Source organism: Spermophilus citellus (assembly GCF_964194105.1).
Source record: "Spermophilus citellus genome assembly, chromosome: 19".
Lineage (NCBI taxonomy): Eukaryota > Metazoa > Chordata > Mammalia > Rodentia > Sciuridae > Spermophilus > Spermophilus citellus.
Genome location: NC_138201.1, coordinates 9,310,438 through 9,334,634, shown reverse-complemented (window position 1 = coordinate 9,334,634; position 24,197 = coordinate 9,310,438). Strand labels below are relative to the sequence as shown.

At 49.1% G+C, this 24,197-nt stretch overlaps 1 protein-coding gene across 1 annotated transcript; it reads left to right on the top strand.

Annotated features, from left to right (window-relative positions):
* Positions 1-347: 347 nt before the first annotated feature.
* On the top strand, positions 348-21,304 carry IL5RA (interleukin 5 receptor subunit alpha; the record flags this gene model as incomplete). The annotated part of the gene is made up of 10 exons (XM_081276284.1): positions 348-423; positions 1,665-1,810; positions 2,730-2,868; positions 3,448-3,598; positions 3,676-3,863; positions 6,174-6,319; positions 8,610-8,748; positions 18,282-18,378; positions 19,320-19,404; positions 21,218-21,304. Exons 1-10 carry the CDS (start codon positions 351-353, stop codon positions 21,302-21,304), a joined length of 1,251 nt encoding a protein of 416 aa, XP_081132410.1. The 5' UTR covers positions 348-350.
* Between the last annotated feature and the right edge of the window lie 2,893 nt (positions 21,305-24,197).

Sequence of the window (24,197 nt, the reverse complement as noted above, 5' to 3'; positions counted from 1 at the left end):
GTGGGCATGGTGATGTGCCTCTATAATCCCAGGGGCTTGGGAGGCTGAGGCAGGAGGATCACAAGTTCAAAGCCAGCCTCAGCAACTTAGCGAGACCCTGAGCAACTCAGTGAGACCCTGTCTCTAAATAAACTATTTAAAAAGGCTGGGGATGTGGCTCAGTGGTTAGGCACCCCTGGGTTCCATCCCTCGTACCATTAAATAAATAAAAGGATATATGTCACAAATGCTTGTTAGATGGCCAGATGCCCACCTCTTGCTTTAGAAAGGGGCTTTCCGTTTTTCTCAGAAATGCCAGCAAGATGATCTCAATTGTCCCCTTCCTCTCTGCAGGATCCGACTGACCCGTCATGGTCCCTGTACTCCTGATTCTCTGGGGAGCCACGGTGATACCACCCGCCGACTTACTTCCTGACCCAAAGGGTAAGGACCTTGGATTCAATGTAGTTCATCATAGAATGGGTAGCACAGTTTCCTCCTGAGCAAACCCACAGTTAGGACATTTTATGTTTATCTTTAAATATGACCCTTAGCTAGCCGGGGTGGGTGCAGAGTGCTGGAAGTCTCTTGAGGTCCATGGAAAATCCCCACACGTCAGTCACGGAGCAAAAGAAGGCTCTGTAGCAGCGTGAACAGTATTGGCCTAATTCTGGTTAAAGAAAAAAAAAAAGTTAAAAAGTCGTATCAATGCATGCCCAGAAAAAAAAAATTATATAGTGACTACATCATGTTAATGTCCTTCTTCATGGTAGGATGGCAGATTTTTAAAGAAACATTTTTCAGTAGTAGATGAACATAATAACTTTATTTATTTATTTATGGGACACTGTGGATCGAACCCAGGGCCTCACACATGCTAGGTCAGTGCTCTACCTCTGAGCCACCACCCCAGCCCTTAATGTCATTCTTCATGGTAGAATTGTAGGATACTTTTTGCTTTTTCTTTCCTTTTTTTTTTTTATTGTTCATGTTTACAAAACTGATGAGCAGGTACTGATTTTATTTTGTGATTAAATGAATTTTTTTTTTTTTTGAAAGCAAAGTGAAAGCGTGGTTCATGAAGCGGGTTAAAAAAAGCTGTTTTCTATAAATGCCTAAGGAACCAGGGTCACCAGTACTTTGGACCGTGACTCATAATAGGAAATGAACGCATCAGGAATCTTTATACATCATGAATCACACGGACACGTACCTCAGTACCTTTATGTAATGGTAACAAGAGATTTGCAAAAGAAGCTCTTCTTCTTTTCATGGGTGACGCACCCTGTTATTTTCTATTCTGGTATTTTTCGATTCTATGTTTCTTGAAACATCATTGAAAACATGCTGGTCACAACCCAATAAATTGGGATTTCGGCCCATTAATAGATAATGGCCCTCAGTTTGAAAACTATGGTTACAATAAATAATGTTGAAAAATATTCATATTTCCATAAAAAAAAAAACCACATCCATGGTATAGATAGACACTTGGGAAAAGTAAAAAAAAAAATAAGATAATGAGTTATATAGAAACAGTTTTAAAGAAGCATCTTCTGAAATTATTCCGGCATTGAACATCTTCACATCCATTAGCAAAATAGTACAGTAAGACATTTTTAAATACTTGAAAGTGCTGTTTGTGCACCACAAAACATTGTGTTGCTTTTTAATTTTTTCCATAGTGTCCCTTCTCCCGCCTGTGAATTTCACCATCAGAGTCACGGGTTTAGCTCAAGTCCTTTTAAGCTGGGAACCAAATCCTGACCAAGAGCCAAGGAACGCTCACCTGGAATATCACGTGAAGATCCACGCCCCACAAGACGATGACGTAAATATCCCTTCTAAGGGCAGCTGTTATTATTTAGAGTAAATGTTGTTTAGGCTGCATTTTTTTTTATCAAATGAAATTTTAAGTCGAAAAAAAAAAGAAAAAGACAATGACCAAAGGTAGAATGGAGTAGGTAACTGTTTGATGCTTTTTTTCTACAATGGCATAAAGAACAGAAGACAGTAAGTAGCCTTGCAAATGGGCAGAGAGCAAGGGGCAAAGTCAGAGAAATCAAGTTCAAAGCCCCCCTCATCTATACCCTATTGTTGTCACCTTGGACCCGTTAGGTGGCTCCCCGGAGCCTCAGGTTGACTTCTGTGAAACCACCTGCTACACCTGCTGTGTCCCAAAGTCCCAGGAAGGCAGAAACAGTGTGTTTTAACTATTTTGCAGCCAATAAGGAATTCTAGAGAATTTCCTGTTACTTCTTCTGCAGGACAGAGGGACAATAGAGATAGAAATCAAAGGGAACCTCAACCTTAAGCTCAATTAAACCTTAACTGTGATATTTTGTTTGGTTTTATGAGAGGAATATGTTCATGGGCCACCGAGCAATGATGTTTACTAGAATGGATTTTTAAAAATCTTTTTCTAACAAGCCAGGCGCAGTGGTGCACATCTGTCATTTCAGAGTCTTGGGAGGCTGAGGCAGGAGGATCTCAAGTTCAAAGCCAGCCTCAGCAACGGCGAGGCCTAAGCAACTCAGTGAGACCCTGTCTCTAAATAAAATACAAAATAGGGCTGGGGATGGGGCTCAGGGGTTGAGTGCCCCTGAGTTCAATCCCTGGTACCTACCCGCCCCAGTTTTTTTTTTTCCTAACAAAACTATTTCAGTCTATTTTATCTATGCACCATTTGAAAAGTGGAAGAAGAGGCATCTTCATTTTTTTAAAAGGCTACTTGTGGATTTTATTTGCAGTTTGAAACTGGGAGTACGGAGAGCACCTGCATGGCCCCCCTCCACAAAGGCTTTTCGGCAAGTGTTCGAACCCTCCTGCAGGAAGGTCACGCCCCCCTGGCCAGCAGCTGGGTCTCTGCAGAACTCCCAGCCCCACCAGGTAAGGGAATCTCGTCAAAGTCCAGTGTCATATTCTGGACTCTGCAAAACGGGGAAACAGAAAAACTAACAGTGATTTGCTTTTCTGTAGTCAGTCACCAGTTCCTGGGAGGAGTCTTCCAAGGCATGCACACCCTAACGGGGGCTGTGGTCACTTCTTATTGCCAATTCCACCTGTGCATAATATATAGTTGAAATAGGTATGCAGTACATTTTTTTGGGGGGGTACCGGGGATTGAACTCAGAGGCACTCGACCACTGAGCCCCATCCCCAGCCCTATTTTGCATTTTGTTTAGAGACAGGGTCTCACTGAGTTGCTTAGGGCTGGCTTTGAACCTGCGATCCTCCTACCTCAGCCTCCCGAGTTGCTGACATTACAGGTGTGCACCACGGCGCCCAGGCATTAGGCCCCTGGGCTCTATACCTCTAGTTTCGCTCCTCTAGGAAGTCAGCTCTTTGCAAATATTAACTTTCTATAAATAGGTGACAAGACACTTGCCATCGCTAAGGTTTCCAAAGAGGTCCAAGATTCAAAAGCAACAGCAGCCACGTTGTTTTGTTCTATTTCTGCCCACCCAGGGTCTCCCGGAACCTCAGTCTCGAATTTAACTTGTGCCACCAGCACAACGGCAGGTGGTGGCCACCTGAGGCCACACAGAGTTTCTCTTCACTGCACCTGGCTGTCGGGCGAGGAGGCCCCCCCAGACACGCAGTACTTCCTCTACTACAGGTGAGTCCCTATTTTTAACCCATGCAAATGGGTCACCTCCTCTGGGCCTTAGGAAACTCATGAGCGTTCCACCGTAGGTATGGCTCTTGGACCGAGGAGTGTCAGGAATACAGCAAAGACCCCACCGGCAGAAATACCGCCTGCTGGGTCCCAAGGTCGTCCATCAGCAGCAAGGGGCACGGCTGGCTGGCGGTCCACGTTAACGGCACCAGCAGGACAGCTGCCATCAGACCCTTTGATCAGCTGTTTGGGGTGCAAGCCATCGGTAAGACAGACTCCGCCCAGAGTGGCCCACATCACTGCATCGCAGGGTCTCAGCGCTGCACGGGGTGGGACTATGTTTGGGCTGCTGACGGGGGCAGGTGGCTCAGTGGGAACACTACTGCAGATTTGGGTTGCATGAGTTTTGTGCTATGGGGACCGGCCCTGGATGTTGGAGGATGTCTGGCCACATCCCCAGACACTGCTCAGGAGATGCTGTCCATACCCGTCTTGGAGATGAGGATCAGGTCCTAGTTTTTCTGGTGTTGAAGAGGAAATGCCCCCAAGCAGAGAAAGCAAGTTTTATTTAAAAAAGAGACAGGCACAGCTGAGAGAAGGATCCCCAGAGCTGGGAGTCCAGGGAACTGGGTGTGCTTGCTCTTTGACAGACCCCAGAACCCCCCACCGTCTCGGGCTCCTCCATGTAGGTGCCCAAGGGCAGGCAGGGACAGGAGCACAGGAGGAACCCTGAGCTATCCACTGATGAGCAGTAGTGGGAGCCGAGAGTTTAGCCATTAGCAACCCATCATTGTCGTTCTTTTTAGAACCCGGAATTGAACCCAGGGGCGCTTAACCACTGAGCCACCTCCCCAACCCTTTTTATTTTTTTATTGTGAGACAGGGTCTTGCTAAGTGGCTTAGGACCACCTCACCCAGTTGCTGAGGCTGGCTTTGAACTCGAGATCCTCCTGCCTCAGCCTCCCCAGCTGGTGGGATGACAGGCATGTGCCAACACACTGCTCACTTTCTGGGTGTAGAAAAATGGCTCCCAATTATAGGAGGGATTTGTGCGTATGTAGCTGACACTGAGACATGACTTAAGCACAAGAGACTTTCACACAATGTATCAGTTTGGGCATTCAGGAGACAGGTTGTGAGAAGAGAAGGTCCGGGATTAGCATTCTACTGTCGTGTCACTGGGAAAGGATTTATTTGGGGGAGAAGGATCCATGTTTTGGCTCCTTCCCAAAGAATGTCATTTTTAGGCTTGATGGATGGTTCCTTCCCAGGGACTCTCCTGTCACTAGGAAAGGATATGTTGGGAAAGGATCAATGGTATCAATGGGTCACCTTCTTCCTCCTTCCCTCTTCCCAGGCCACACTGTGTGGGGGTTGTCATTTCCATATCTTTCATTTGGAACTCTACCTGGCATAAATGTTCCATGAAGACACAGACTTGTTATTCACAGGGCAGGATTTGGCTTGTGAGACACCTGCCATCAAACAGGAGCCTAAATCCAGCCCCAGAATCCCAGCCTTTGCTATTCCCTTCAATGGTACATTTCCTGTGCAGCCCCCCAAATGTCCCTTTTATGAAAATAGCCAATAAAAGATTCCGACAGAGACCTAAAGAGCAAATGATAATGGGAAAATGGTTCCGAGCTGGTGCAGGCGGCAGGAATTTATTTTATGTCCAAGTCCTGGGATTACTAAAAGAATGAAGCAGTTTCTTGGTTGAGAATGTTCTGCTTTAGGGAAGGACTGACTTTGAAGTCATCAGATCCCAATCTGAGTGTGTCTCTATGATCTGTTCATTGCGAGATCTCAGTCCTAGGATCTAGGACAAGGACATGCATGGGGAAGTACTTTCTTTCCAAGGACCTTACAATGGAGTCTTGCCCTGAGCTGGGGCAGGGGTGGGGGGAATTCATCCATGTAATTCTTTTTTTTTTTTTTTTTTTTTGGTACTGGGGACTGAACTGAGGTGCACTTGACCACTGAGCCTCATCCCCAGCCCTGTGTTGTATTTTATTTAGAGATGGTTCTTGCTGAGCTGCTTAGGGCCTCGCTTTTGCTGAAGCTGCCTTTGAACTTGTGATCCTCCTGCCTCAGCCTCCCAAGCTGTTGGGATCACAGGCATCCGGCCATCCATGCAATTCTGTCAGCCGCAATCTCTACAGCTCACAAGAAGGGTCTCTTTTTCACGCCACTACAATACAGGAGTCCTAAGGAGGTCACAAGCTTCCTGTGGCTTGAGATGAGCTGATTCAGATCTAATGATAAAGCCAGGCACATTGGTGCACGCCTGTCATACCAGGCGCTCAGGAGGCTGAGGCAGGAGGATCGCAAGTTCAAAGCCAGCCTCAGCAAAAGCAAGGCGCTAACAACTCAGTGAGACCCTGTTTCTAAATAACATACAGAATAGGGCTGGGGAGGTGGCTCAGGGCTCAGTGGTCGAGTGCCCCTGAGTTCAGTCCCCACAGAAAAAGAAGATCTACTGGTAAATCTTGAATGCCTGGAGAGGTGTGGGTGGATTGGAGTTAATTGGCCCTGATGACCAACTCAATGTCATGACCTCTCCTTCTCTAACCAGCTCGAGCGAATCCGCCAACCAATGTCACAGCCCAGATCCAGGGAACTCGTCTCTCCATCCGATGGGACAAACCCATTTCCGCCTTTCCACAGCACTGCTTTGATTACGAAGTGAAGATACACAACACAAAGAAGAATTATTTGCAGGTAATTCCTCAGAGGGTCCCAAAAGTCCGTGACAAATATTCATTTTATAAACATCAAAAAAGTTTTTTTTTTTTTTTTTCTCCATTGACTGCTCTGGTTATAGCTGGGTACAAACAAGGTCAACTACATCTACCCAGGTGTTATGGAAATCAACCAAACCATATAAGCCTTTTGTCCTGCTTATGGATGAAAATAATCCCAGGGGTCAGATGAAACCTCGTGGGTACTGGTGGAGGAAAAATGTAAAATGTCGCGGCTCTGGTTGAAGCAGGAACCTCAGTGTTCCAAGACCTACAGCCACGTTCAAGGCTGTGTTAGATCCCATCTCAGTCCAAAGCTACAGGCAACCCAGGTGCCATCGATGGATGAGAACACACCCAAGATGTGGTGTGTACACACAGTGGAAGGTGTCACTCAGCCTGGGTTTATTTACTTGTTAATTTTTATTTTTTGGGCACTGGGGACTGAACCCAGGGGTGCTTAACCACTGAGCTCCATCCCCAGCCCTTTTTAATATTTTATTTAGAGACACAGTCGCACCGAGTTGCTTAGGGTCTTGCTAAGTTGCTGAGGCTGGCCTTGAACTTGGGATCCTCCTGCCTCAGCCTCCTGAGCTGCTAAGATTACAGGTATCTGCCACCACGCCTGAGTTTCACTCAGCCTTTAAAGGGAAGGAAATTGAAATCGGCTTACACGTGGATGGACTGTCAGGATGTGGTGCTCAGGGAATGAGCCAGTATGAGAAAGACAAAGAACTGTGTGATTCTACTCACAGGAAGCATCCAGACAAACCAGAGCTATTGCTCATGATTCAACCTGAGCTTGTTCACGGAGGTACATCCCGGCCCAGAGGGCCAGTTTTGCAAGATGAGAAGCAGGGGAAGATGGACGGTATTTAAAACTGCTGATCTGTACACTTAAAAATGCAGCGGATGGTCAATTTTATATTGAATGTGTTTTACCACAGTTTTAAAAAAACACATACAGGGTACAGTGGCATGTGCCGGTCATTGGGGCTACTTGAGAGGCTGAGGCAGGAGGATCGCAACTTTGAGGCCAGCCTAGGCAACGCAAGTCGATCCCATCTCAGAAAAATAATAAAATAAAATAAAAACCTCCCACTTCATTAAACGGCCAACATTTCTTGAGGATAGATTACGTGTCAAGCTTTATAATTTTATCTTATCCTCACAATAACTCTAGGATAATTACCATTCCCTTTGGAGAGGCAAGACCTGGAAAAAGACACAGTGTTGCTCACAGTCACCGAGCTAGAGCAAAACACAGGGGCAGCAGGCTTCAAACACGTGTCTCACTGATAAGAGAAAAAGTAAATGCAGAGTAATGTGATCTCATCAATATATATATATTTTTTGTGGGGTACTAGGATTGAACCTGGGGGCACTCGACCACTGAGCCCCATACCCAGCCTTATTTAGTATTTTATTTAGAGACAGGGTCTCACTGAGTTGCTTAGCACCTCACTTTTGCTGAGCCTGTCTTGCCTGCAAATTTTTTTGGTAAATGGTGAGAGGCTTTGCAGGCCATTCATTTTTCTACCAAAATTACTCAGAATTAAAGCGGCCACAGCGCCAACAAATGGGTAAGACTGCTTCCCATACGGCTTTATCTGTGGACACCAAGATTTCAATTTCACGTGGTTTTCATGTATCATGAAACAAGACTCTTCTTTGGAGATTTTCCAGCCACTGAAAAATACCTAAGCCACTGGGTGAGGTGGTGCACACCTGTAAGCCCAGTGGGTTTGGGAGCCCGAAGCTAGAGAATGGAAAGTTGAAGTCCAGTCTCTGCAAATTACCAAGGCCCTAAAGCAACTTAGGGAGACCCTGTCTCAACATCAAAAATTTTGAAAAATGCTGGGATATGGCGGGGGGTTGCCTATCACCTCTGGGTTCAACCCACTGTACTAAAACCCTCTCCACAAAACCCCCAAAACGTAGCAGGTCACAGTTTGTAGGTCATTCAAAATCAGGTGGCAGATGAGTTTGCAGATACCAGGATGGGCAGCTCTTGTGACATTGTTCAGGATTCAGGACGCAGAGGGAGAAGGCCAGGGAGCCTCTTCACACTGGTAGAGGCTCCTCTGGTCTTTGCATGGGAAACATCAACTGGGCCCCTACGGGAGCGCCTGGCCTTAGCATGGATGGCCAGATGTCTTTGAGTGACTTCCTGAACACCGGTCACTTTATTTCTACAGGACCCCCTCAAGCTGGTCATTGACATACCTTATGTGTTTTGAGATTCATACAAGACTTTTTTCCCCATTTAGATGGAAAAGATCACGACCAACGCGTTCGTCTCCGTCATTGACCATCTCTCCAAGTACTCCATTCAAGTGAGGGCGGCCGTGAGCCCCGCGTGCAGGACAGCCGGGCTCTGGAGTGAGTGGACTCCACCTATCTATGTGGGTGAGTCTCCGAGAACTTGGGGGGGGTCTTGGAACGGTTTTGCGTCTCTGCTGGGTCACATCTCCTATGACTCCACCGCTGGTTTCCATCAGAGGTGGCTTTTCCAGGAAGCCAGCCAAGCCTGGGTGTCCACCCGGTCCCCAGAGCAAGCCCTTCTCGTGAGTCCTACCTGTTGTCTTGCTTAGAAGCCTCTGTTCCTCTTTCTCTCCAAAGGCTTGACCTTTTTCAGCTAAGTGTAGATCTACAAGCTGTTCAAAGAAAAAAGAGCTCAACTGCCTTTTACGTAGCTCACCCCAAGTTCAGTGTCCTGCAGAAAAACCGTAGTACCATATGACGGGTCAGAATATCAGAAATGACAATGCACCTATCTTATTCAGATTCTGATGGCTTTCTATGCATTCATTCATGGGTTCGGTTCTAGGCAATTTCAGCACATGTTGAACTGCAAGTGTTAATATGTATCTTTACAGAGATCCAAAGTGTATCATTAGTCAGGATACAGGACAGTGCATTACTAGGATTCCTGATGCTGTACCCCCATCCCCATTTTTCTTTGGTCCTGAGTATGAAACCCAGGGGTGCTCACTCACCGAGCCACATCCCCAGCCCTTGTTTTTCCCCCAGCACTTTTTAATATTTTATCCGGGCGCAGAGTTTCACCAAGTTGCTAAGTGCATCATTAAGTTGCTGAGGGTGGCCTCCAACTTTCCATCCTCCTGCCTCAGCCTCCAGACTCACTGTGATTCAGGTGCATGCCCCTGGGAGAGGCTCCTCTTGCCAGTTTTATAACTGCACCCAATCTCTCTGTCTCCCTCCACCTTTCCCAGCAACCACTCATCTGTTCTCCAGCTCTGTGATGTTCCCATACCTAATTCTGAATTTATAATGCAGTTCTTTTTCTTCAAAAATGACTTTGAAATTGAGTGATCTTCAGAAAAATCTAGATCCCTCCCTGAGCCTTCTCTCTCATGGACAGAAGATCTGAATCTCTGGGTATTTCTTGAGCACCTGTGTTGCTCTGCGGTGGTTTTGGTTTTATGGTCAAATTGGCTAGTTTATTTGGCAAGTAAAATGACCACCTTATGTGTTAGTGGGGTCTTTGAAAGGTCACGGGCATTAGAAGGTGGCTGTGCATGAAGGGCACATTATCTCAGGCCCTCCCTGGGAACACAGGCACTTCTCGAGAGAGACAGGCCAGTTAAAGAAGCAGCTATTAGGTCTCGCGTGCCTGTCAGAACCACGCAGCCTGGACAGGCAGATGAACCTGGTCGAGGGTCTATGGGAGCAGAGAGGGTAGAGAGAACCCAGGAGTCCACCACTGAAGGCCCGAGTTGAACACCCAGCCTCCGCACACACAGGGGCCTCGTATCCTTGTACACACTCGTCTCTCTGCGGGACAACAGGAAGCAACTCCAACCTGTCTACCTCCCGGGGTTTTGTGAAATACAAAAACCATAGCAGGCCACAGGTATGGGAGGTTATTTGCCAAACACTGTGCTAAATGACTCTCTTGCATTATCTCAATTAATTCCCTGCAAGAAAGTTTAGGTCACTTGCAAGTGGCAGGAAGAAATGGGGCTCAGCCCTAGGCTGAGGCAAGCACCCCATCTCTTAGCCCCCTGGTATGGAGTGTCAATATCCTGCAAGGCACCAGGTGCTGTAGAAATGAAAGACCCATGTAAGAGATCTTGGTTACCCCTCCACCCTGACCCCCCAGAATCTGCTCTGTATTTCATTCAGTTCCACTGCAGAGTGGATCTTGAGGCAGTGACCCATTAGACCCTGAGAATGTGAGTCAGACCTGAGGCCTATCAGGTGGACTTCCACGGAAGACCAGGCAAGAGGAACACTGTTTGGAGTCAGAGGAGCCAAACTTGTGCAGTGCGCAACACACATGGCCTTACGTGGTGGCCCTGACATCACTAGAGGACTCGGAGAGCAAGCAGGAGCCTTCCAGAGGAGAGGGAACTGAAAGCGGGGTAAGAGGAACTGAGAACACACCGCATCACCTGCTGCAGGGTTCTGCTGAGCCTGAGCGTCCCCCTCTCCGTGCCCCCAGGTTGACCTACCTACGCCGACCCCAGCGCACAAGGGACTTCCCTCCACCCTGCTTCGTGTACCCAGATTAAAAAAAACTCACTGTGGGCCCAGAAAGAGAAACACACAGAAGAACCACGCCTCAGCAACGCTTTTGAACAAGATGACTCACTTTGTCAGATGTCTGGGGTGGGGGCTTCATTTTTATTCCTCGAATTCACAAGGTCTCCATTTTTAAAGTGTTTTCTGCGACTCCCCAAGAGCACCCAGCTCGGTGGCCCCGGTTGATATTTCTAAGCACCTTCCTAACACCACCACGTAGGCTGTGGCAGACAGACAGACAGATGTGAGCTCCTTCCCCAGCCCTCTTAGATTTTGTTTTGAATGCTGCCCAAGGAACTTCAAAGCACCATGCTAGAGACCAAGGTCAAGGGGCTGGCTAAGAAACCACTTGGGCTTTGGGAAGGGGTGCGATGTGAAGCTACTGTCCCAGTTGACCAGAGCGTGGGCCATCTAGGTGTTAGCTGGACCTCTGCCCATGTCCAGCTCTCCCGCCCAAGTTAGAAGGGACCAAAGACAATACGGTGAAGCAGGTACTCAGAGGCTACCTAGGTACAGTGTTCAGAAGGATTCTGAGGATGAACGTCGATCAGAGGGCATGGAGATCATCAGAGAGGACCGAGCGGGGACTCAGCCCGTCCAACCTAACCCCTCTTGGCCTGTGTCCTCAGCTGTGAGTCACAGTCCCTTCCCCTGTCACCAATCCTGTTTCTCCGCCCTCCGCATCACCCCTCCTTGAATCTGCTGAGCGGCGAAGGGGATCTGGACGGAGGGTTCATTTTAAGCTGGTTTTGAATTTGTCCCTCACCGGCCACTTTAGGGCCCTCTTGCCATTACGTCCTAGACGACAGCTGGCTAGTGCAGATCTCAGCTCATTACGGGTCCCCGCCCCCCGCACCCCACCCCCAGGTGTCCCTCTTGGACCTGTGGCATCTCACCCATTTCACCGACAGCCACCCATTTCATGAAGACGAGGGGAGACCGTCTCAGCCCCAGGGGAGTTTTCACGTGGTCCTGGGGTCCCCTGCTTTCACTTTTCCAGCAGTGTCTTACCACTGTGTCGATTCAGAGGTCCCCGGGTCTTACGGAAGGTGTTGAGTTTGCAGAATTTTGGGGGGGGGGGAAGGCCAGGAGGAGGCCAAGAGGGGCCCTCCTGCCCCGGGTCCCTTCGGCTTCCCCTCTCCTGTTGGCACCACAGAGTGACAACTGCAGAGGCGAGGGCTGGTAAGGATCAGCAGGGGTGGGGGGATGAGGTCGGTAGCTCCAGGACCTGGGTGCCAGACACAGTAAAGCCGAGATGTATTTGATGGCTTCTCGGGGGACTCTGGGTTTCGCCAGTGGGGGATATCGGCTGGGCTGGGTCTGGTGAGGCTACATCCTTTCCCCAGGCTCCTGCGGTTTCCAGGCTGGGTAGACCCCCGCCTGGTGGCCCCACCATTTGTTCCCTGCAGTGGGAGTGTGTGTGTGTAGGGGGGCTACCTGTGATTTTTTTTTTTTTGGTACTAAGATGGAACCCAGGGGTGCTTAACCATGGAGCCCCCTCCACAGCCCTTGATTATATTTTATTTAGAGACAGGGTCTTGCTGAGTTGCTTGGGGCCTCACTAAGTTGCTGAGGCTGGCTCTGAACTCTGGATCCTCCCTGCTCTTGATCTGCTCAGCCTCCGTCCTGCCAAGCAGCAGGGCCAAGTTCCTGGACCTCTTCCGGCTCCTCTGACCCACCTGTTCCTCTCCAGTTCTCCTCCGCGTTCATTTGAATGCAGATCCCTGCAGGATCAGGCCATCCTCACCTCCAGCCCGCTGTGCATTTTTTGTTGAGGATTCTGACAACACTCCGATTTGGGTCATGCTTCGAGGATTTGGAGATCGTCACCTTGAGGCCTGAGTGCTGACACCACGTCATCCCCATTAGGGAGATCCTGAATGGGCATCGAGCACCTACTACGTGGGCACCGTGCCAAGCCCTTTACACACATCTACCCCCCCCATCTCCATTTTGCAAAATGGGAGATAGACTGACACCCTGCTCAGCCACCTCCAAAGCAAAAAGTGCAACCCGGCTGGAGCCCCTGCACCTTGCTGTCACTTTGGTTTGATGACCGCACCCCTGCAGCTACCTTTCGGGGGCTGGCAGAGGCGATGCAGCAGCTGATCCCATAGGGAAGGGAGCTGCAGGTTCGGGACCTGCAGAAGGTGTGCGGCCCTCGCTGCCGGGAGGCCTTTGCCTGCAGAGAAAGAAGCGGCCCCAAGCCTAGCCTTCCTGGGGGGTAACTCAGACACACAGGGCCTCTCCAGCCCTTGGTAAAGGCCACAGCCTCCAGTCCCTATCGCCTCTCCAGGTTTCCCTTCTCCTGAGCCATTTCTCCAGGTGAAGGGGACTGTGTGCCTTTTGGGGATGGTGCCCTCCACACTCTGCTCACTCGTGCTGTCTTTTTTGGGGGGCTCCAGCTGGGGCCCGTGCTGCACTGGAGAGTCCAGGCACCTGGAGGTCAGCTTGTGCCTTTGACCTGCACTGGGAACCCGGGATCTCCTGAGAGCCACCACAGCTTGGCCCTTCCACCAGGGAAAGCTGGTTGAACCCGGCATCCCGGATGAGCACATTGAAGTTCTGTCCACGACTCAGCCCTCTTGGGGCCTTTTGAACGTCTCTAGAACCAAGCGAGCAAGAGGGACTTGCAGGGCAAGAGGGGCTGCAGCGTCCAGTCAGAAGTGGCTTCACCAGGTCCCGCACCAGCCAGGAGCAGAGCTGGCACTCGGTGGTCCAACCCTGGGGACTTCCTGGCCCCTGGATGCCATCCCACCCCACATTCCTCCCCCCCGCCCCAGGCCACAGAACAATAGAATTTCCACCTGTTGGATCATCTGCAAAGTTGAGATGTCAAAAATACAGGAGATGAAGGTCCCCAGAAACCAGACAGCTGGGTTCCCCAAATGCTCCAAGTTGGGTTCCCCAGATGCTCTAAGTTGGCCACGTGTGCAGAGTGTCCAGGAACCAAGTGGTCCATCCCGAAGGCTGCTGCCCCTCAGGACAGGCTGTGCAACTCCCTCTTTCTGGAACGAATCTTGACATCAACACAAGGCATTGCCCGGCAACTTTTTAAAAGGAAGCATCTGAGGCTGCCATTTCAGCGGTGGGCAGGGTATCATCCTCCCGTTAGAGAAAAGATTCAAGTTACCTGGAAATTGTGAACAGTCCCGGGACTGGACCCAGGAACGTGTGCATGAAATATTTCTTAAAAAAAAAATACTCCAAGGCCAAAGACTCCAAAATTCCAAGTAAGGATGTGAGATGTAGGATAAAGAGAAATACTGGATCCTCAAGGAAACACCCACAAGCCACTGAGATGAAGAAAACTTAGCCGCCTGTCAATCTTGGCCTGGGCCCTTGTAAATTGAGGTAAATAGGCAAATGCAGGGAAAATGCGTGTGAAGTTGTGCAGGTCCATCCTGAACCCACCTCCTGTCCTGCCCCTGATAGAGCCCTTTGATAAATACGGGGTGCCCAGCCCAAACCAGGGCCGCGCGTACTCGAGACAGTGCGCATTCTCCCCTCCATGTGCATCAGCCTTCCTAAATGAACCTGTCTGTGCCTTCGTGTGGCTTGTACAGAAATTCTCCTCTGTCACTTAGGTCAAGAACCCTGCTGGTATTGAGTTGAGCTCCCCGTCTCCTCTGGGAACTCCCTGGGCCCTTCTCTGCAGACATCTGTTCTCTCGTGACATGTTCGAAGGGCTCTCCCCACTCTTAGGCTGCAGAAATCCTTCATCCTCATATCATCCAGCATAGCTATACCACTGGTGGGGTCTGCTCTCCTTATTCTCCCTCAGCAACACCATAAGACATGCCCAGTTCATTTATTTATAGTTAACTCACTTATTTATAGCCCCTGGCTCTCAATTCTTTGTGCATTAGGAAATAACTGGAAATAGCAGGTGATTGACAAGTAAGATGGCGAGTGCTCTTCCCTGCACTAACTGTACCTGCCAACATATTTGGTCTTTGCAAGGAAGCTGACCTGGTTGTGTTCTTGGTTGTATCCTTTTCCGGCTGAATGTGAGTAGACCCTTCTGGAGTCAGGCCAGCAGCCATAACCCCCTTGCCAAACTCCCCCCAAGCACTGCAGCATGGTACCTTGCGTGCATGGATAACATTGTTCTTTTCTGATGGAATGAAATGAAATCAGGGGCCTCGATCTTTTTTTGCTAATAAGGGGAGAATCTTTGCTTATCAAAGGGAGATCTGAATTCAATAACCAGAGGGTGGTTTAACTGAAAAGATCTTTGTAATCATGCTCACAAAACAACGGTGGTATTATCAGGACTTGACATATCAGGCTACTGGGTGTTACACAATGTGAGCCGCAAACGTGGCCGTGTGTGTGTGTCTCTGTGTGTGTGTGTGTGTGTGTGTGAGCCTGATAATATTTACAACACTGCTTCTTCTTTCTATGGGATCCCAACTTTCTCTGTCTGCTGAACCTAGTTGTAAACAGGTACCTTTCTTCTTGATTGACAGACTCGGTACAGAACTCGCATCCGCGTTGACGAGTCCAGCATCTCTGGATAGACTCATTAGGGTTCTTGCCTAATGAGAAAGAGAGGGGAATAGTTTATTTTGAGGGAACAAGGTGGAAGCCGAATTCCTTTTTCAGACAAGAAGAGTGGGACATGGAGTGAGACAGTATTGGAGGTGATGCTACAAATTCACGCCAGTTTGCTCTTTAGCTATGAGCAAGTGTGGTCAAGGTCGGGTTCCCCAGGACGCTTCATCTGCAGAAGTGAATCCGACTGCTGATGAGCATGGGTGAGATTTGGAAAAATAAAAGGTCATGCCTCTCCGAGGGTGTCCTCCCTAATTTTAAAAACCAAGGCTAATGCACACAGAACATTTCAAAATGAAAGCTTTTTTTCCCCCCCAACAGGATGGCTATCTTTTTAAATTTGTTCTAAGTAGTTACACTTGACAGCAGAATGCATTTTGACACGTTGTATACAAATGGAGCATAACTTCGCATTCCTCTGGCTGTACATGGTGCAGAGTTATACCAGTCGTGTGATCATGTGTATGTAGGGTAATAACGTCTGTCTCATATCACCATCCTTCCCACCACCACCACCACCCCACCCCTCCCCTGACTCCCCTCTACACAATCCAATCTTCCTTTATTCTTTCCTACCCTATTTTTTTTTTTTGATGCAAACTTGGGTTTGGCTGTTCTCAGCTTTGAAAACACCCAAGTGCATTTCATCTATGGGAGTTTTAATTTTATTTATTTATTTTTTGGGGGGTATCAGGGATTGAACTCAGGGGCATTCGACCACCGAGCCACATCCCCAGCTCTATGTCATATTTTATTTAGAGACAGGGTCTCACTGAGTTGCTTAGCACCTCGCTTTTGCTGAGGCTGGCTTTGAACTCAGTTCCTCCTGAGCCGCTGGGATGACAGGCGTGCGCCACCAAACCTGGTTTATGGGCACTTTTTGATCTAGACCTGGAACTGTGCATCCTGGCAGGGTCAGGAGGAAAGGCCTGGGAGAAGACTTAAATTAAAAGATAAGATAAAAGATAATAGTTGCAAATATCCAGGGGTCACGGGATGAGCCCAGAGGGCCAGCCGAAATTACAAAGGGGAGACGGAACATTTGGGTAGCAGAACCCACAGTTGTGTTTCAAGGAGGACTCGACCTTTGACAGGCTGAAATCCAGAAAGGAGGTTAGGAAGACAGGACTTGGGAGAAAAAAATCTAAGAATCCTTTGGCTTTGGCTTTGAAGACATCACTAGTGACTGCATTGGGCAGATGAAGCAGCCCAAATCCTTTAGTCTAGAAACTCGGGCTGGGAGAGGAAGGAAGAGGCATTTGATGCTAGGTTTGAGGAGGTGGCCAAGCCAAACCACGGCTTCTTCAAGACAAGACCTCTGTGAATATCCGAAAGCAGAAGGTAAAGAGATCAGAGCTTTGGGGAAGTACAAGAGGAACCTCAATCGGAGTCCCCAGAAACCCTCAAAGCAAGAGATGAGGTGGAGAGGAGTCACGTGTGCCCAATCTAAAGACACTTCTCCCTCTTGGTTCTTGATTTTTTTTTTTCTTTTTGTTTTTCTTTCTGGTTTTCAGTCGTCTGGGGTTTGGGGAAGTCTTAGTCTATTTACACAGCCTGGAACTCTCCGGCTGTATCTGCATTTCGTATTTTATAGACCAAGTCAAGGGCAAACTGAGGATTGGAGGCTTCTTCTCCCGGGGCACTCGGAACCCCACCACACCTGGGCTCAGGTGTCCCGATATCCTGTGCTGTTATTTACCTCCTGCAGTTTTTCCCACCTGTTCTCTTCACCATTGTGTCCCAGGACCTTGGACAGTGCCCCAAACATCTAAGGAGGCTCCCAAGTCCTTGTTCAATGGATGGATGGATGATGAAGGACAGGTCGTTGCCACAGAAAGCAACCTGCTGTGTTCAGGGACCTAACTCAGGGTTTATAGAGGCATTTTAGCAACCATACACATCCCTCTGCCTGCCTTTGTTTTTGTACTGAGAATTGAACCCAGGGCTGCTCCACGGCTGAGCTGTGCATATGCCCAGTCTTTTTTTTTTTCTTTTTTTCTAAGACAGAATCTTGCTAAGTCACTGAGACTGGCCTCAAACTCACAATCCTCCTTCTTCAGTCCCTTAGCCACAGGTGGTGCACCACCCACCACATCGACTAAGGACATCAATTCTTTAAATATCACTTAGTGAATGGCTTTGGGTTTTTCTTGAACGATTTCCCAGTACCTTACCAAAAAAAAAAAAAAAAAAGATACACACACCCCAAAGCTATCATTGAAACCCCCAAGTGTCTGTCCCTGGAGTGTGGATTAGGAACACATTTAGATGGAGACTAAGATGTACGCCAAATAAGATGTACTGCACTGACCAATGGTCATTTCCATCTACTTTCCTATTTGTGAAGTGGGAATATGGGTAAAGGAGGCTTTGGGGGGAGTCTAGATCATAAAGCACTTACAGCCGAGTCTGAGATCATTGTGTCAACTACAAATATGTTCTCTTACTCCCTCCACAGTTCAATTTTCAACTTTGTAAAAAAATGCTTTCACAATTAGTTTGCTAATTGCGAACTAATTTTGGGCTTTTCCATCAAAAAAAATCTGACTCCTCGAGTGGATGGGCTCCAGGTGCAGGCGGATGGGACTCCGTAAGTCCTTGCCAAATGAATAATTAGTGCATGGCAATTAAAAGTGGCCTCACTGCTATTTCATTCCATTTCACCCTCTTGGCCACTTCAGGACTATGATCATCTCAGTCTCAGGAAGGTGAAGCCACCTGCCCAGCGGTACCCACCACTTGCCACTCACACCCCAGCCTCCTGATGCCCCAAGCCTCAACTTTCCTATCTACCTCTGATCCCTAACGTGGATCTTTCTCTCTTTTCCCCCCACCAGGAAGCGAGGCGCGGAAGCCCCTGATGGAATGGCTGCTCATCCTTCTCACGGTGACCGCCTGCTTCGCCGTGTTGATCTTCCCGCTGCTCTGCAGGATGTAGGTCTTCTGTCTCTGCATCCATCAGACACTGGGTGCTTCTTATCAGGACGAATTGATAGTATTTTTTTTTTTTTTGTTTCTGGGTGGCCTTTTATGAGGTCAGTGGAGACCAAACAGATAGCGAGACGCATCGGCAGGCCTGGCTCAGACGCTGGACAGAACACCTCGTGGCCCTTGGCACTGCCCACGCTCTCAAATTCCTCAATGACCTCCTCGTTTCTGTGAAGCTTTTGACCTTGGTCTTCTAGCCTTCCCATTCAGTGCTTACTGGGCTTTTTTTTTTTTTTTTTTTTTTTGCTTTGGGTCTTTGATAACCCACCCAGTCCCAAATTTTCAATTCGGCAATGAAATCAACACAGATGCAATGAAACAGAGTGGAAACCATGCTCATATATATAGATTCAAACGCTCTCACCAATCGCCTATTACTTTTCTCCAAGGAATGGAGCTCTAAATACCTACCATTTCTATGCCATAAGCCTCAACGGTGAAGTGCCCCGAGGGGCTGGTGGCTCTTAGGTCCAACACAGATCCTGGAAATGCCATGCAGACCCTGCAGCTTGCAAATGGCCCCAGACCCCTCTCCATCCCTGGTAGCACTCTGTAGGATAAAGTACCCTTCCGAGGCTCGATGGCATGTTCTGTCTCAGCCCTTTCGTAACTCGGAAAATGAACTTCATGTGAAACAGCTTTACTGTCCTAAAAGTTCTCTCCACATGGCGTCTCTGGGCTTGGGGGGCAGGTGAATGGCAGTCACAGGAAGAGAAAAGCAAGCAAGCCGTGTCCTGGCACCACACCATGCCCGCCCTGGATCAGCAAAGGTTTTGAGTTCATCCATCATCCAGTCCTGGGACTGACGAGGTCAACTCCCAGAGTACACATAGAGGGACAAGAGAGATGCCCGTGCTCACCGGCTCCTTCCTTTATTCTGTTTTCAGATGTCACTTGTGGGCCAGGTTGTTTCCACCTGTTCCAGCCCCGAAAAGTCACATCAAAGATCTCCTGATGACCGCTCACTGTGAGGTAAGGCTGAAGGTCTCGAGAGGTATCGTGAGCGCCCGGGTTGCTGCCCCTGGGGGACCACCACTGAGCTCTTGACTTTCTCTATGATAAGGCAGGGGTTTCCCCCAGGAGGCCAGGGGACGGTCACTGGAGTGGTCTTGTTTGGCTGATTTGGGTTGGACATGTTCACTGCTGTCTTACTAAAGTCCCACCCCATGATGAGCGCCCTGGCCTGCCCAGGCCAGCTCTGTACCACTGAGCCACAACCTCAGCCCATAATCTTCAGATGAACACCTCCTTTCCCGGGTGAAGTATCTCGGCATCTTTGTGGTGAATCACGTTTCTATTACACTGTTGCACTCTATCTTTGATTTCGTTGATCTCCCCGTCTGTTTTCAAGAGGAAGAGAGAGAAAGAGAGAGAGAGAATGGTGTGGTCTGGTGCGATCAGCCCTGTGGCCTAGATTCCCAACCACAGTGCTCATGGGGCTGGCCACAGCTGAATGACACGCGGCAGGGACCCAACCTCTATCTCCAAAGGCAAAAGCCCTCTGTCTTAGTCTTGGGGCTTCTGTTATAAGAACAAGGGGACCCACCCATGTTACTGGCAGCGACCACCAACAAGTGACCGGCTAGTGAGAAGGGAACCCTCTACTTTCAATTCTGCTGCTGTCCCCCAGCGTCCACGGGGGATTTGCTCCAAGGCTCACTGTGGATTGCAGAAGCCACAGATGTTCAAATCCTTTCTATAAAAGGGGGCGGTATTTTCACAGAACCTCTGTGCATCCTTTCAAGCCTAATGCCTGACCTTGTGCAACTACTGGGTAGGAAACGGTCTCACTGAGCTCTTCAGGGAGAAACGACAAAGAAAGCCAAGTTCATACAGGTTCAGGACAGATGCAGGTTTTTTTTTTTTTTTAATTTTCCTCAAATATTTTTGTTCTGGAGTTGGTTGGACCCGCAGATGCAGATTCAGAGGACCGACGACAACGGTAGCTGGCACAGAGCTCGGTTCTGGGTGCCCAACGACTGGGGACTTGGGGGATCTCTGCCAGCTCACAGCTCTGGTTAAGCAAGGGCTCGCTCAGACCTCAGTTAGAAACGGGAACATTCAAGAGACAGTGAAGCAAGGAGATCAGGTGACCTTACAGGGTGACAAAATCAGGGGGCACTTATTTAAGAAAAAAAAATAAACTTATGCTGAGCTTTTAATTTATTAGAGTCTGCTTTCTATCTAACCAGAGAGTTGCTCCCCGAGCAAGATCAACTATAAACCTTTAAATTAGGTGAGGCTGTGTGTGGGGTAAGAGGAGGAGGAGAGGACCATCCACAATTAGAAGGTTCCAGACTTTCCAATTCTCTGCATTGTGTTGGAGCCAAAACTGTGCATAACAAATGTCCAAATTGAGGGGAATATTATAACGGACAGTGGAAGAATATGAGCGATCACAAAGCCAAAGAACATATATCCATTTTTAAAATACCACATCATGTTACAGAGAAAGAAAGAAATTTGCAAAGCCGCCGGATGGCTGGGGTATACACTGCATGCTTAGCGAGGCTGAGGTCTGGGGGTTCAATCCCCAGCACCCAAAATACGGAAAACTGGGCAGCCCTGTGACTTAGTCACAAAAAATGTACAGAGACCTTAATTCCATAGTAAAGATGCTGAGACAGCGGTGGGTGACGGGTAGGTTTTATTTTTCTCTTCTTCCTACTTTGTTTCTTCAACAGTGACTCTATTTTTATTTTTTAAAATCACTTGAATTATAAAGAGTTTGGAGAGATGAGGTGTTTGCTCAGAGACATCTAAGGAGGGGTGTTTCCTTTTGCAGAAATCGGGTTCCAGTGCCACAGAGACGGAAGTCATAAGTTTCGTGGAAGGGCTTGGGTGTGAGGTCTTGGAAAATTCCGTGTTCTGATTCCTTGGAGCCTTCTTGGAAGGACTTGCACCGCGTTCTGGGCCATGAGAACAGGGACGGCTGCTTCTTCCGCGAAGACGTGTTCAGCATTTAAGGAGCCCTGAGCAGGGCGAAAGGGGCGCACACCTCTAATCCCAGCGGCTTGGGAGGCTGAGGCAGGAGGATCCAAGCTTGAGGCCAGCCTCCACAACTAAGCGAGGCCCGAAGCAACTTAGCGAGACCTTGCCTCAGAAGAAAATAACAACACTGAGCTGAAAAAATCTCAGGAAGAAAGCAGAGTACACCGGCCTAGAGTCAATCACGAATCCGGATTCAGAGAACTGTCTTTCCCATAGCAATCGGGAGCTGACAATTTTTGAGGGCTTTTTTCTTGGAGTTCTAGAATCCCTTTTGCTCAAGGAGCAGGCATGTGTGTGTGTGTGAGAGAGAACCAAACAGACTGTCTCAAGCCCCAGCGGCCTGATCCAGGGAGCACCCTTTGAGACAAACTGATGTGAAAACATCACCCTGCTCTTGAGGGTAGCATTAATATTCTGGAAATATTAAGGAAATATCTCTGTCACCTTGACAAGTCTATAATCATTTACCAAGGGTTTGGCCCCCGCCATCTGACCCAGGATCCCTGGAAGGTGTCCAGAAAACTATTTTTAATGAACACCTTAGATCGGGTGTTGTAAGCAAGCATCAGCCGGGCACCGTGGCGTACACCTGTCATCCCATCCCACTCGGGAGGCTGAGGCAGGAGGATCGCAAGTTCAAGGCCAGCCTCGGCAATCAGCGAGACCTTGTCTGAAAATAAAAAGGGGTGGGGATGTGGCTCCGTGGTAGAGCGCCCCTGGGTTCAATGGCTAGTACCACAATATATAAATAAATAAAGCATCAGAGTCACCGGGAGGGACATTATAATCCTGAAGACCGGGCCCCATCCTCAGGTCTGAAGGAGGAGGCCTGGGACAGGCTCTGACAATTTGCACTGCCCACCAGCCCCCAGGTACCCCTCGTGCTGTGGGTCTTGGGATCACTCTTGGAGATTCGCTGCCCTGAGTGACTCTGTGCCTCACCCATGTTGAGAGTGGACTGTGGATGATCAGGAACGGACTTCAGGCCTGTGAGCCCAGAAGCACCCAGGAGCCGGACAACCGAAGCCCTGGGGGACCTTCTCTGAACAGGCAGGTGCTGGGACATGAGCTCTGCAATGCCCAGCCTTCCCCAGGCTGCAGAGAACTGGGACCCCTGGAGGGGCCTGTGAAAGTCCCGGGGCCCTCGCAAAAACAGGTGAGTGTCAGACACGTGGGGTCTCCTACAACCAGACCCCAGCTGTAGCTCCTGAGAGCTCAGGGGCTCCTCAGGGGATGCTGTGGTTTTCAGATAAGTGACGTCATTATCTCTTGCGACCAACGGTGTCGTAACCACCCTAGGTCCAGGCCCTCACAGAGGAAGTGTACGATTTAGGGGAGACGGGCAAATCAAGGCAGGAAGAACACAGGACTCAGTTAGACCTGCCAGCACCCCGCCGTCCTCAACTTGAGGCAGTTGGTGCTGGACATAACCCTCTCCTTTCACTCTCTCTATTAAACGCTTTGTTTACTCTCGTGTGTTTCGCTGCAATTCTTCCTGAAGTCACCAGGACCTGCCCCCCACTCCCCCCTCCCTGGCAGCCCCCCAGCTCCACCTCCCTGGGGAGCCTTCAGAAGCACAGCGGGTGGCCACTGTCTCTGGATTCTCCTTCTGGGCCTCCATGCCAGCCTCAGAGCGGGTACCCACGGGAGGAGACTGCTCCCCACTAGCAGGAGAAATGCATCTTTTTTTGTTATCCTCGGTTTCCAGAACAGGGCCCCCAGGCACAGTGGCACACTCCTGTAAGCCCAGCGGCTCAGGAGGCTGAGGCAGGAGGATCGCGAATTCAAAGTCAGCCTCAGCCACTTGGCGAGACCCCGAGAAACTTAGCAAAGACCCTGTCCCCTAAATGAAATATTTCTCCAAAGGGGTTGGGGGTGTGGCTCACTAGCGAAGTGCCTCTGAATTCAATCCCCAATACCCCTCCAAATTACTGTATGAGAGGGGTCAGACTTCAGAAGTGGCTAACTTTGGGGGGGGGGGCTACACTGTTCCAGGTTTACCTTTTGAATATAGCATTTACTGTTTATTTAAAATGGACAGATTTTTCTTCTTTTTCTTCTCCTTCTCCCTCTCCCCAACAAGATTGCTCTCTTTTCCTACCCTAGTTAATTGTCCTTGGACATACCGGCTACAGGAAGGGCTTATCTGCTAGAGGATGTAAGAAGTAAATATCTCACACTCTTTCAAGGTGCCCTGGGACCCCTCCCCTTTACAGCCACGGGATCAGAACCAACCCCGGGGTCTCTCTCCAAAACATCCTTTGCAAGACTCCAGCCCAGCCTCTTTCCTTGAACTTGAAATTGGATGCACATCACGGCAGCAGTGTGCGTGTGGGGTTGTGGGGGGTAGGGAGGGGGGGACTGAAGTTCCCAATTGCTAACACTTGAAGCCCCTGAATCTCCCTGAAATGCCGGGGGGGGGGGGGCTCAAGCTATTTACGCAGCCCCGGGAAGAATGCACTCGGGCAAAGAACATCCTGATTAAAAATCCAAACGTTTTCCTGATGAGACTTGTCTGTGTCAGGACCATCTGTTAGTGGAATTCAGAAACCTCCGGTGCTCATTTGTTCAAGAAAAAGTCGATTTCTGGAAGCGGGAACAGAGTCCTGAAAACACTGTTCGTTGGGGGCCAAGGTGAAAAGCTTCGTGAGAACAGGACCTACGGCAGCCTAAGGATCCCTGTGACGGGGACTCGGTAGCCCTGTGTGCTTCTACTGCCCATAAACCAGGTTCCAGGAGGCTTCAGACTTCTCTAGAACTTCATATTGAACTTC